General features: G+C 32.8%; 2 protein-coding genes across 2 annotated transcripts; both read right to left on the reverse strand.

The window, feature by feature from the left end:
- Positions 1–7,309: 7,309 nt before the first annotated feature.
- LOC104827509 lies at positions 7,310–8,222 on the reverse strand. The gene has a single exon (XM_010560688.1). The coding sequence runs from the start codon at positions 8,074–8,076 to the stop codon at positions 7,558–7,560; it is 519 nt and encodes a 172-aa protein (XP_010558990.1). The 5' UTR covers positions 8,077–8,222; the 3' UTR covers positions 7,310–7,557.
- A 1,796-nt stretch (positions 8,223–10,018) lies between these two features.
- On the reverse strand, positions 10,019–11,027 carry LOC104827510. Its single transcript, XM_010560689.1, has one exon. The coding sequence runs from the start codon at positions 10,832–10,834 to the stop codon at positions 10,274–10,276; it is 561 nt and encodes a 186-aa protein (XP_010558991.1). The 5' UTR covers positions 10,835–11,027; the 3' UTR covers positions 10,019–10,273.
- Between the last annotated feature and the right edge of the window lie 3,487 nt (positions 11,028–14,514).

The raw sequence follows: 14,514 nt of genomic DNA on the forward strand, positions 1-14,514 counted from the left end.
TTTTGTAATTAGTTTATATGTAAGGTTGATTTTTAAAAAATAAAACTTAGGGTTTTCTTTTTTCAAGATTTTCAATACTCTGTGAGTTCCTCTGTCGCCTTCTACCATTTCTCTCTCTCTTTGTCTCTATCATAGCTCTCGAGTCTTTGTCAACTCTCTCTTCTTCCCTATCGTTATTACATATCTTTGGATCTAAAGGTACAATCTCTACCAATCTTTTATTCGTCGAATTGTTTTTTTTTTCAATATTTTCTCTTTTTTATTGGATCATCAACCGCAGTTTCTACCGATTTGTCGCACATAGAGATTTGTTCGAAAAGGGTTTTGCTCGAAATTTTTTTTATTATAGATAGAGATTTTTTCTGATGCATCTGTGTTATGTTTCAGTGATAGAGAGAGTTGGCGTATTTTTTTTAGATATTGAAAAATCTAAACAAAATCTTACGAAAGAGAGATATTTTCCACCGAGAGTGTATATGACAGCGTGCTAAGTGTAGCCCACATGAAAAATCTAGCAGCCCACTTACATGATAGACTAATTATTTTGTCTAAACATTTTAGCTTTGATTACTAATCTTAATTCTTATCTACACTCTACAGATATTTACTTTTAATTAAATGTTTTTTTATATCCGTCTAATTCTTAAAACAATCTTTCTAATCAGATATCATAGATATCCATGATATCTAAGTTTTTATTAACCAATTGATTTATATTATATGTTGGAATGTTTTTTTTTACAGATTTTTCATGAAGATTCAAGATGTTTTTTACGTATAGAGGTTATGATTCTTAATCTTTTGAATTTAAATATTAAATATGTTTGTATGCAATGGATTATGATTGTGTTTATAGTTAGTTTGATTTAGAATGTTTATGTTATGTATTTTGAATTTGAATATCGTTTTGTATTTGATAGGTTATATATTTTATTTGTATTTTAGTTTTTTAATTTAATTTTTTATGTTTGCTATTTTTGTGTCGGATGAAGATATTTGTAAATATCCATAGTTTTTACGGATATCTACAATTTCAGATATCCGAAAATTACAGATCGGATACGGATAACAAAATATGGTATTTGTACAGATACAAATATTTGAAAAACTCCAGATATTCGATCTGTGTCGACTCCTACTCCTTGGTTTCGAGATTAATTTTTATTTTTGTATTTTTTTTTGTGTTCAAGTTCATGTGATGTAAAGTATCATATGATTCTCCGGTCGGATAGTACATGTCTCGTGTCATGTCATCTCAACATGCGATGCTATAAAAGCTTTACAAGCTCGTGCTGTCTTTTTTAATTTTGTCCTTTCTTTGATTTTTAAAATAAAATAATTAGTATCCAATAATAATTCACAGGGAAACAAACGAACTAGTTGTCAGATATATGTCGATTTGTTAATTTTACTAATATTCATGTATCTATTATATGGAGAGAAAAAATTAGAGCGGATTGACAATTGCAACTTTTCATAGGAGTAGCATGATGACGTGTAAACTTGTTCCATTATTTATGGGTTAAAATATTTTCTTTTCGGATTTATTTTAAAAGTTTTGAATTGGTCTTGTTTGTTAATAACGTTCCTAGTCTTATGGACTTTAAAAAAGGGATATGATTGTGCTTTTGATTTCATAATTGAATTCTATAAATAAAAATCAAAAGGTCTGCAAGTTTCATCAGGCCAAAGAATATCAAATATCTCTTCTCTCTCCTATCACTAAATTCTCTCGTCAACTACTCTTTTTTTTCCATTAGTTTTATTTTTTCCAAAATGAAAAACCAAAAAAATAAATGCATGAACTATTGATGATTTTCTAACAGTGGTATCAGAGATACCACAGCCTGGTTGTTGTTTTTTCTTTCATAGTTCATGTCGAAATCTATGTCAATGGAAGAGTCGTCGGGGAGTGCCATTCGAAGTGTCGATCGAAGTGGCAAGGGTATTCAAAGTGAAGGTATTGAGACAACGAAGATAAATGAAGGAAGTGTGTCTCTTCAATACCCACTCCTGACAAAGACAAATTACACGGTATGGGCTATGAAAATGGAAATTTATATACAGGCACAAGATGTTTGGGATGCGATCGAGTTAGAGGGATCTGTCGATAAGAGCAAAGATAAGATGGCTCGTGCAGCAATCTGTCAGGGTATAAGTGAAGAGACCCTGTTACAGATAGGAGTAAAAAGAATGGCAAAAGAAGCATGTGATGCTTTAAAGATGTTAAATCATGGTGCAGATAAAGTAAAGGAGGTCAAAGCACAATCACTACGATGGGAGCTCGAAGGACTCAAAATGGAAGAGAGCGAGTCGGTGGATGAGTTCACCGGAAGAGTATCAACGATAATTAACAAATTAAAAGCTTTGGGAGAAAGTGTCAACGAAGGGTATGTTGTTAAAAAAATGCTTAGATCAGTTTCTACGAAATACATCCAATTGGCATCAACTATTGAGGAGTTTGGAGATTTGACGACCAAGTCTATCGAGGAAATTACCGATAGTTTTTCCCATTAGTTTTATTTTTTCCAAAATAAAAAACCAGAAAAATAAATGCATGAACTATTGATGATTTTCTAACATAGCAAAACTAGTTTTATATTGAATGTTATATAAAAAGGAAAATCTTAAAAAAATTATCCAACTTTGAAATAATTGATATATCAATATTAAAAATTTTGAAATTTTCAAAACAAATATAAATTCATTGATTTTGATAAAAATACTCATTTTTAAAATTTTAAATAAAAAATTAATGGATGTTAAACAATGTTAAAAAAAATTAACGGACGATCTGATATGGCGTTGACAGTTTGCTAAGTCATACACGTCGAATAAAATTTTAATAAATAAATAAAAATATATATGTTATATATTGCACTGCACATATAAAATATATAAAAATATATATATACATATGTATTAATAATTAAAATAATAATTAATATATAATAAATTACATTATAATTATAATTACATATTACATTATATATATATATATATATATCTGTATAAATATATATATATATATATATATATATGTGTAAATACATATATATACATACAACATATGTATATATGTATTTTAATATATATATATATATAGTTAATATACATTTAATTATAATTATTTTTAATGTAATGTAATTATATATATAATTTTTAATTATTATTCTAATTATGTTAATTATTATTTTAATATAATTATAATTATTTTATTTTTAATATATATGTATATATATTTGCGAATATGTATATAGTATTTTTTTTATTTTTTATTTTTTTTATTATTTTTTTTTAATAAAATGTGGTATTTTCATTCCATTAGAATCCATACAAAAAGCTTTCCAACCCTATCCAAGAGAGGTGAAAAGCCAATACAACCAAAAGAGCCCTTGTGGCCGGTAGCGTCCCGATCTAGCGGTTAATAAAAGTTTTCTAACAAGTCTCATAAAAGTATAGTAGTAGTAAGCCAAAACCAATACAATAATTACCCAAACCATCTTTGAAGGATTTCTGAAGCGAAGCCCGACCTCTGAATTCGGAAGGTTGCTGCCATGAGACGGAGAGTTTTGTCGTAAGTATGGAATGTAGAGTCGTGGTCTGAGAAAAGTCCATCATGGATTCGAACATTTCGCTCTCTCCATATAATGTATATCAAGGCATGCCAAGCAAGAGAGGCTATATGTCTACAATCCAAGGACTCCCAAGATGCATTCAGCCAAGCCAAAATATCAACCCAATTGCCTGGACTATTTTCTAGCTTAAGTCGTCTACATACTCGTCGCCACAGAGAGCTAGTAAAACTACACTCAAAGAACAAATGGTGTCTGGTTTCAGACACATCGTCACAGAGGATACAACGAGGATTTACATGCACTCCCCAAGATTCTAAGCGATCCTTCGTTGGATTTTTATTATTTTTATTATAATTAATATTTTTATTATATTTATAATCGTTTTATAATTTTAAATTTTTTATTTAATTTTTATTTGATGAGTCAATAACTTGACAAAAAGTCAATGCCACGTCAAATCATCTGTTAATTCTTTTTAACATCGTTTAACGTCAATCGTTTTTTTGTCAAAAAATTAAAAATTTAGTATTTTTTTCTTAAAACCGTTGAATTCATATTTATTTTTGAAAGTTTGAAAAGCTCAATATTACTATGTCACTTATCTCAGAGTTCGATAAATTTTTTAGAATTTTTTCTATATAAAAATTTTCTAGCTCTGTCGATCGCATCTCCATCGGGACCCTAGAACTCCACCCTGTTCTCAGCTCTTATTGGATAGGCCAGAGAAAAAACTCAAAAGTCGTCATCAAGAGGAACATGATCGTCAGAAAGAAGTAAGTGAAATTCCCTCAACCAAAGCTCTCAAAACCCTCCACCGAGCTCCACCACATCTTTGTATCAACAAACCCATGCATGTATCGCATTCCATAGAACAACATCATCATTGCCTCTTCCCAGCCTTACCCAACTACAAACACTTTGACTCTACTGTTCTAGAACCACTAAAAATAAAAATTGATTTCTAAAGGATATAATATATATCTGTTATATCTTTTAGAAACGGCCAAAAATTCAATGAAAAATAGTTTTTCCAGCGGATCTATTGCAATAGACTAGTTGAAAATTGAAATCCGTTGAAAATCTCGATAAATTTGTAATGCGATTTTTGGTTGAAATTATATCAATAGATTGGCAACAAAAATTTCTTTTGGAATCTTTCAACGGTTTATCAATAGATTATTCGTTATAAATAACAACGGATAATATCAACGAATATGGATGGTACATAAATCATTTCTCACGGATATCCATTGATAAAACTTCGTTGACATATTTCAACGGTGATTTTTCAATTGTTATCCATCAAATTTTTTCAAAAGAACATAGTTGATCAATCCGTTGGAATGTTTCAACTAATATCCGTTATAATATCAATATATATATATATAATTTAAAATATTTAATTATATTTAAATTTATAAAATTTTAAATATTTTATATTTTATAATTATATATAAAAATATTTCAAAACATAAAAACAACATAATTATATATAAAAATGGTTCGAGGTCCCGAATTAAACAAAAAACAAAAATAAAATCTAATATAAACTATCAGTGTTTTCTTTATCGGGTTTCTCTATAGGTTTCTAGCATGCAAATGCATCAATTGGATGCTAGAGCTGACTTCTAAGTTTTCCGTGACAGAAGGAATAATCAAACCTAAACATAAACCAATTACATAAACCCAAAGAACGTGTATATCATCTTAGAAATTGAATAGTTATCTCAGATTCTAACGAATCTTAAAATCGAATGATCTAGGGGCTATACTAGATCACACAGAACTGAAAACACAACTCCTCTAGAAGTATCTACACATGCGTGATGGATTTTGAATGTTTTGAAACTGATCGATTGAGATTGATGAATTGAATTAGGGTCTCCAAAACTTGAAATCGACTCACGGGAACTAGAATGCATCTTTTGTTCTCTGAAACCTCTCTATGAGTTCTGAAAGTTTGGGTTAGCTTTGGGGTGGCATTCTTAAACTTTTTTATTAAGTATGAAACCCTAAATCGAAAAAAATAATTTTTTCAAAAATTTGATCCGGTCGGTTTGGATCAGTTGTGATCTAGTCCAAAATAAATCCTCGAGTTGGTCTGGCCCAAAACGCTTTCTGGGTCGGATTGTGATGGGCTTGGTTTAGATATGATCTGATCCGGATTAGTTCGAGGCGAAATGAGTTTTTTTTGCCCATTTGTCTATTCCAAGTCCTCGTTCTAATTCGGTTCTGACCAGATCTAAGCCAATTCGGAAGATCCCTGAGAGAACTTGAACGTCCAGATTTCTTTTGCTCGCTCGTATCAATGTCTTTAGCATGTCCTCATTAGCTAGATCCACCTTTCCCAAGTCCCAATCGTCGTCTAAATACAAATGACAAAACGCTAGTCGAATCAGCAAGAGCTCCTCCATCTGTACAGATTTTCGTCAAGCCTTGCAAACATGTAGTTTGCAATCAGAATGGGGAATGGCGGATCTAGAAGCAAATTCTCGTAATAAAAGTTTCATCTGCAATCTCAGACCAGAATCCTACGGTTTATTTGATAGGAGAACATTCCTAATATATCAGCTAACTGTCAGAAAGCTATACGGAAATCCTTATCCCCTAGGCTTAAACGTACGTAAGAGATAGTATGAGAAGTTCACAATTATAAGGTAGTGGATGAAACTAGGGATATCAATTTAGACCTGAGGCTCGAATCTCGATTCAGTCCAGCCCAAAATAGCAGGTTTGGAATTAAGTCCTTCGATCCGAAAAAAAATCAAGTTTCTGGACCGGGATCATATCGGGCTTCAAACCCGATTCAGATCGATCCGAAAGCCCGATATTTTTTTAAAAAAAATTCTTAACAAAAAAAATTTTGCAAAACAATTTTGAGTGGACTGGCCCAGCATGAAATATATAGGGCCGAGGTTCGGACTTGTTTATATAGGCCCACAGAAAATTGGACCGGTCCAAGCCGAAACCCGAAACCCGAAACCCTCACTCCTAGTGCGCGGGCTCGGACCGGTCGGATTGACACTCCTAGGTGAAACGAACGTTTTTGTTTTAGGTGAGATTATGGATTGGGGAGTATCTACAAAAAGTAAAAGTATTTTTGATAATCAACTCAAATAAATATAATTAATCACCAAAATTTATATTTTATTTCTTACATTTATTTGATTATTTGTATATTTTAAAATTTTAAAAGTTCCATAAATATAGCACAATTTGTACAAATGTACGATATAAATATCACAGTTTTCAAATTATTAAATAAATATTTCAATTTGATCAATTTGTACCAAATATAAATAAACTCGATTACGAAGTTCATCGATGATGAATTGACGATATCAATTTGGGCCACATAAATATCAAATTGTTATCGATTTGGCCCAAATTGATCAAATTGTGGGATTTATTTACCAATTTAAAAACCAAGATATTTATATACTACGATTAGATACATTATGGTGTTTTTTTAATTGAATTCTCTTTAAATTCTATGTAATGTGTATAAAATTCGTCCAAATAGAAATACAACCTACGACAATCATGTGATAGATACAAAAAAACAATGATTGGAAACTTATAGCCTAAGCTAGAAGAATATATCGTACAAAACAAAACAAGAAACAACACTATCGTGATTATGTATGTTTAAGATTTACCGTAACATATCTAGAATTCGGAAGGTGTAATGTAAATGTTATAAACTATACATTACACTCGTTAAATACACAAACAAGCATTTCCATATATCTATAATCAAATATAAAATCATTGACTAGATATCTACCACGAGATTTACAACGAAAACGAACTCGAAGGCATTTTGCATTTCGATAAAATCTCGGTGTGTTCTTGAGTAAATACATCAACCATCAATCGAACAATATAACAAAGCACAAGTCCATCGAAGCTTCCGAGAATTAGTATGTCTGATTTGAAAAAAAAACAAGGACATATATATATATATATATATATATATTCAGTGTAAGATCGAGCACCGATTCTGGAGTCGGAATGTGCCATGGGAAGGAGCTCGGCGAGCTTCCTGGACGAGAGCGGCACGAGCGGAGGAGATTCCAGTGGGGACCAAACACGAGTCAAAGGCCGAACAATCGATCCAATCTTTGAGGAACTCTTCTTGTCCCCATATCTCCGGGATCCAAACCCTCCCCGCAACTTTTCTTCTGTGTCTCTTTAGCCTCTCTCTCCCATTATCACCACCTCTTTCAGCTTCTTGATGTTCTTGTTCTTGAATTTCTTGGTCCTGTACTTGTTCTAGTCGTTGCTTCTCTGCCGATGACACGCTCTGTCTCTTGCCCGAATCCGGAGCTTCCGAGGGCAACGTCGTTAGGGTTTCCAAGCTCTGTTTCTTCTCCAAGTCAGAAGCTTCCATAAGCAATCTCATGTGTTCTTGGCTCTGTTCATTTGTTGTTGGTGATGATGATGACGTGCTTCGGTTGACCTTGTGGGTCATTTGAGAAGATTCGGCTTTGTTCATCGAGGTTGTAACAATGGCGGATTCTTTGAGATAAAACAAAACCAGTGATTCGAGTGATTTTCTCGAGATTATGTTTGTGGGTTTGTGAGGAAGTGAAAGGAGAATAGGGAAGAAGCAATTGGGTGGGGGTTTAGTCTACACGTCGACCAAAGTGATTCCTCTCTCTTTGGCGCTTCTGTCTCTTCTGTTTGTATGGTAAGTGACAAGTTTACGTGTCTCGTCATCACTTCAGATTTAATTGTTTTGGCTCTTAATTTTTCTTGTAATTGTAAGAACATCTTTTTTTTTCTCGAATTTATAATTTTTTATATATTTGATTATTTTATTACAATTTCTCCTAGCTATATTTAATATAACTGTATATGTAATATAGCTATTTATAAAAAAACGATGATGAGATTCTAATTTTTGGATCTTGATACGTTTGGAATCTTAAATCCAAGATTTTTAATAGAGTATCCAAATTATTACATTCAATTAGTGATGTAAAACGGGTTGGTTCGAAGTGGACTTGACCGACTCATCGCGAGTCAGCTCATTTTTTACTCAATCCATCCGGCCCGTTTTTTACGAACTAGAAAAATTCTTATCCAAACCAAATTGTCTGAACTATGAACCAACTCGTGAGCCAAATCATATTTATCTAATTATCTGAAAAATCTTTTAAAATTATATAAAAATAATAATAATTTTAAATCATAACAATAATTTAAAGTCATTCAAAATAACATAAAATATTTAACATAACAATTTATAAAACTATATCAAAATAAAAAAAATTAATAAAAAATCTGATATCACGTGAAACTGAATCTACGATTCATCCTTGTTTAGAATCCAGGTCGAGTCTAACATTCAATCTGATAAGTATGCAATTTTTTTTATAATCGAATATATAGAATCAAAATTCAGATTAATTTCGAAATCACAGACTATTCATGTAATTTGGAATATACAACCCCATACCGTCTTTTTTACGATGACACAATCTTTTTCATGTTATATTTTCAGCTTGTGTACTCTTGAATCTGTTTTATCTATTTTGATTTGTCTATGCCAATTCATTTTTATTTTTATAGATTTTGTTTATTCATTACACTTTCAAGAAATCTCATAAGATCTACGTCAAATTCTGGTCTGACAACACATTGTAACGGTGATTAGCACGAGGCACATTCATTTTGGCAGTTACTGGAGAACGTGCCACGTGTTGATATATTATTGGTTAATCTCCGATTATATTGCTATTGGGCTTTCTTGATGGGCCACAATAATTAGTTGCTAAAGTGTGAGACCATTAAGGATCTGCTTATGGGCTTTTATAAGTGATAACAAGATCCCACCAAGAACGACGTCGCTTTCATAATGCATCTGAATGCTTAATCACACTATCAGGTTCTTAATTTTTTTTAATTCCAATTACTAATCATAGTAAAATCATCCTCTTAAGCGATTCAGCGCATATGTTAGTTGCTCTTTGGGCTTATATTAATTGTAATGTACTAACGCATCTTGGTGGAACCCAATAAAAAAGAGTATAATTATTTTAGCAATTTGAGCCTTAACCCATCAAAATTATCCACATGGGCTATGCCTAAAAGATATAATTAAACGAATAACTTTCTACCAAGAGAAATAAAAACCGAATTATTTGAATACCTAAGCAAAAGAACACCCATATTATTATATTACAAACCAAAGATTATACATGGACATTATAAAAAAATATCCTCCATTTATTATTTTGAATTCAACTCATACTTTTTTTTTCAAATGTGACAATGAAATCAAAATTATAGTATAATTACATTAATTAAATTTATATTAATCACACCAAATCACCATAATTACAACTTATATATAATACTAATCAATTGGTAAAACCATTATAAATTTAATGTTATAACCAATGTGATTATCATTTTGGTCACATGATCATATCTTTATAAGGTTATTGATTGAATTCAAAATAGAAAATAGAAATATTTTTGATATATCCATGATTATACAGATACTAGTCTTGAAGAGGAAGGAAATGCCCACAAAAAACAGAAGGATTTTTTCCTTCCCTTGTAAAGAGGAGAACCAAAGATATAAGATCTCGGTCACTATATATATATATATATATATATATATATATATATATATGTGTGTGTGGATTTGTATGGGGGAATAATGCCATGGATTGTAGATATTTTTAGGTGCTGCGGGTGAGCATTTCTTGGTATCTCTTGAAAGACAAGAGCTTCTGCAACTTCATCTGCTTGTGAAACCTTGTAATGAACAAATCAGCGACATGATCGATCTCGTCCTCCAGACTGAAACTCTTTCCTTCTTCTTCCTTAGAGCTCCTCACCATCTCAATGATCGACCCTCCTCCTTGTTCTACTTCCTCCACGCCCTCAAACTCTTCCTCTCCTTCGAATAACGTGTGCCTCAAGTCAGGGTAGTTATCATCATCATCATCATGATCGATGGCGCGTGTGATGCTTGAACATGGTGCTGCATTGTAGAGGATGATTGCCTTGCTATCATCGTCCTCTACGTCGTCTTGTTCGTGCCTGTTGTGGCCCAGGAGGCTGTGGATCTTGTCGGAGAATGATGAACAGAAGGCGAGTTTCTTGTGTTTCATGAGAGACAGCACGAGTAGACGTGCCTTGAAGGCGTTCGTCTTGTCCTTGATCGCCATTGATTTAGCTTTCGTTATGGAACTCAGTAACGTGAACATTCGTTTCAACAAGGCGGTAGCTTTCTTCATGTTTCTTTGCCCGATGGATGGAATCACAGATCTCAAGAACAATCAAGGGTTCCTTTTACTTAGCCAAAAAACGAAGATATATGTAGAGAAGGATGATAGAGATAAAGGTAAAACCAAAATGTTAAGGAAGCTAAGAAGCTTTGAGATTAGGATTTTTGTTTAACATGAAAAGGAACGGTGGAAGTGAGAGCGTTCATGGAATTATATAGAAGTACGACCATACATACAATACATACATATACAATAAATAAATGTATATTGATCATCGATGTGATTGAGTGGGGTGGTGAGATTAACTGCGTAATCGTTTACTTAATCGTGCAGAAAGCTCTTCCCAGTTTGCCACGTGGAGAGAGCCCATTGGATGTGGTGGATCATTACTCTTTTAACTTTAGCCATGTTCAAGACCGTTACTTTAATCAAATGGCAACAAAAGTACGTGTCCACTTACCATATAGTTTGGTTTTTGTGTAAATTATTGATCGAAGATATATATATATATATATATATATATATATATATATATTACTTAATGTATTATATATGATATATAGCCAAAATATTAAATATATCAGCTTTGTTGACGATCCAATTAAACTGTGTCGTGAATTTGGTAGTCCATTAAATTAAACCTCCAGGAGAGGGCTAAATTGTGAATTTAAATATCTGGGGTACAATTAAAATTCTAAGGAGAAAAGAGGACCAAAATTGAAAGACTCGAAGACTTCACACGTAGTACCATCGTCCTCGCGATGGTTGCAACTATAACAGTTGCTGAAATACCACGGCGAACCAGGAACTACCGAGTCAGCAAACACGAACTCGCTCACCGACTCGTCGTGACTCGTCTCCAAACTCGGCAACTCGACTATCTCGCTCAGCTCCGACGACGACGACGTAGACGCCTCCGACGAGACCGAAGGCGGAGACTGGATTTCTACGGCGGCGGCGGAGAAATCCATACCGGCAGCGATGGCGGCGGCGGCTTGAACGTCACGGGGAGAGTTCGAGGCCGGTCGGGGGAGGAAAGCGGAGAGCTCCGGGAAGTTGAGGACGGCGGAGGAGCCTTTGACGGTCAACGCCGCCGCGTCATGAGCCCGTATATATATATATATATATTACTTAATTTGTAACCCCACCCAATGGGTTATTTGACGAAAAATTCACGTGAACTTGGTGCTTCAAAAAGCATATATGACGTATAAATTCAATTTCCAATGAAAATAAAATAATATAATTCGAATCGCACACACGCACACATATATACGAGAATTAAAAATAAAAAACATCACATATACAGTTCATGAAATTGGAACTAACAGTCCGACGCAAATTGATAATGTGCTGATTTCAATTAATGGGAAGAGATTATAATATATATTATATAATACGGATATTGTTATTCATAGCATTCAAACAGACTCCGTACGTTCCCCCTCTCTTTTTATTTTGGTCGATTTCATTATCTTCCCCATTTCTAATAGCATTTTCTAATCAATCCACTTCGAATCTTGATTTTCTCATTTTCTCTTCCGTTTTACGATTGATCTTTCCTTTTGAAAAATAAAAAAAAAACGATAAAAATGGGGATATCTTTCGCTACGAAAGCAATTCCACAACAAAGGAATCACAAAAGAAAAAGGCAGCTAGGTAAAAAAAAAACATTTGAAAAAGGACCAAAAATCGTAAAGTGAAATTTCTTGGCAAAGGGTGATTTGAATTGCATAAAGGAGAAGATGCTCTCACGAAGAGAAAGTTGCAGGTTATGAAAGATGGTGGAAGGTCCAATTTATTATTATATTCCACATTTGTAACAAAATAAAATCGCTCCAATTGTTTTCAGTTGCTTCACAAAGGAAAACGAAGGCAAAAAAAAAAAAAAAGCTTAAAAGCGATCTTGTAATTTCGTAAAATTGGCACGAACATGTGTCGTGTCGCTGCGAAATTTCTTGTTGATTTCATCATCTAGACGATTCTTGTTTTGGTCGGTCAACGTGTCGAATCGAGCGAATAGACGCCATGTGTTGGCAACTCCACGTGTCATTCTCCTGTTGGCCAGTGCCTGTCTGACCAATTTCCTTGTAATTTATAAAAAAAAGGCCTTTAGAGTTTAGACTAATATCTTGAATACCGATACTTTAAAAAAAAACTAATTAGTCAAATTCCAGCTGAAATTAAAAAGAAAATAAAACAATCTAAACAGTTAAATGAATATTAAAATTTATTAGAAAAATAAAAGTTGTTGAATTAAAAAAATAGAATCTATGGATTCCAAGTTTCATATGGATTGAGTGTTGAATAGTGGATATAAGTTCAGAGCAAAATAGTATGGATCATATTCCAAGTGGTTAGAGTATTTGTCCACTTTTAAATAATTTCTTTATAGATATGTTTTACGCGTTTTTTTTGTTATTATCCATATAAATGCAAGACTTGCTTTTTAAAAAAATGGTGAAAAAAATGAAAATAAAATAAAAACATCATACAAATAGTAGAAATACTCGGAATCATATTTAATTGGGACTCCTCTCTGAAAGCTTAGCCCAAATCGAAGAGCACATATAGAGGCCTAATAAAATTAATTTAGATCTAAAGGGCCTAAATTTGTTTCCTTTATTGGACTTCCAAATATGTGTGAGCAAAGAAGGAAATACTTTGTTTCCAATAAGATTGTCAATTTAGTTTAGAAGCCCAAAGTTCGATATGTGTACATTAAAAAAATGTCGGATTTCAAATCTAAATTTTTCCGTCCAAATTTTTTTTTTTTGGATTTTGAGTTGGGTTCAAATCAGGGGTGGACGTTTCGGGAAACGGTTCGGACTCGAGACGGAATGGATCGGTTCGGTTCTTTCGATTTTACAAAAATAGGTACCAATCAGGTTTTTTTATTGTATTCGGTTCGGTTCAGTTCGGTTTTGGGTTTTATTAAAAAAAATTAGATTTTTTTTAAAAATATTCGATTTTTCGGGATTTTTAAAATTCGGTTCGGTTCGGTTTAGTTTCAGAAATATTCGGTTCTCTAAAAATGGTACCGTTCGGGAAATAACAGCGGTTTCGGGTTGGAAAAAATACCGTTTTAACGGTTCGGTTCGATCTGGTTCCGAAGAACCGAACCGAAACGCCCAGTACTAATTCAAATAGGTCGAAAGCACGATAATTTTTTTTTAAAAAGTTAATAAAGAAAAGTTCACAAAAATTGAGCGGGCTAGCCCGATTCGACCCAAATACTATAGAATCGTCAAACTTAAAAAATCGGGTTGGCCCAAACCCAAGTCTAAAACTCTCTAACTGAATACGGAGCCGGACCGAATGAGGCCGGCCCGGCCTGGTTGATACATTGGTTTCCAATTCCTTCGGTCAAATTGAGAAGTCAAAGTTTAAAAAGAGGTTTCCAAAAATACAACAGAAGAAAATATCTTGCAATGCTATTATGCTAATATAATTATTTTAGAAACATTGTATCTTCCGAAATAGGCTCAGCATTTAATATATTACCATGGCAATATTATTATTATAGTAACACTGTATCTACCGAAATAAGCTTAGCATTTATAATTTTTCTTTTAAAAAATTATTATTCTTTTAAACCTTGTATTAAAAAGGTTAGATACAAATATTGTCTATCACCCGTATGTATATTATATATGTATACAGTACCCGATTTTGAATCGTAACCATAC

Source organism: Tarenaya hassleriana, unplaced genomic scaffold, assembly GCF_000463585.1.
Source record: "Tarenaya hassleriana unplaced genomic scaffold, ASM46358v1 Cleome50, whole genome shotgun sequence".
NCBI lineage: Eukaryota > Viridiplantae > Streptophyta > Magnoliopsida > Brassicales > Cleomaceae > Tarenaya > Tarenaya hassleriana.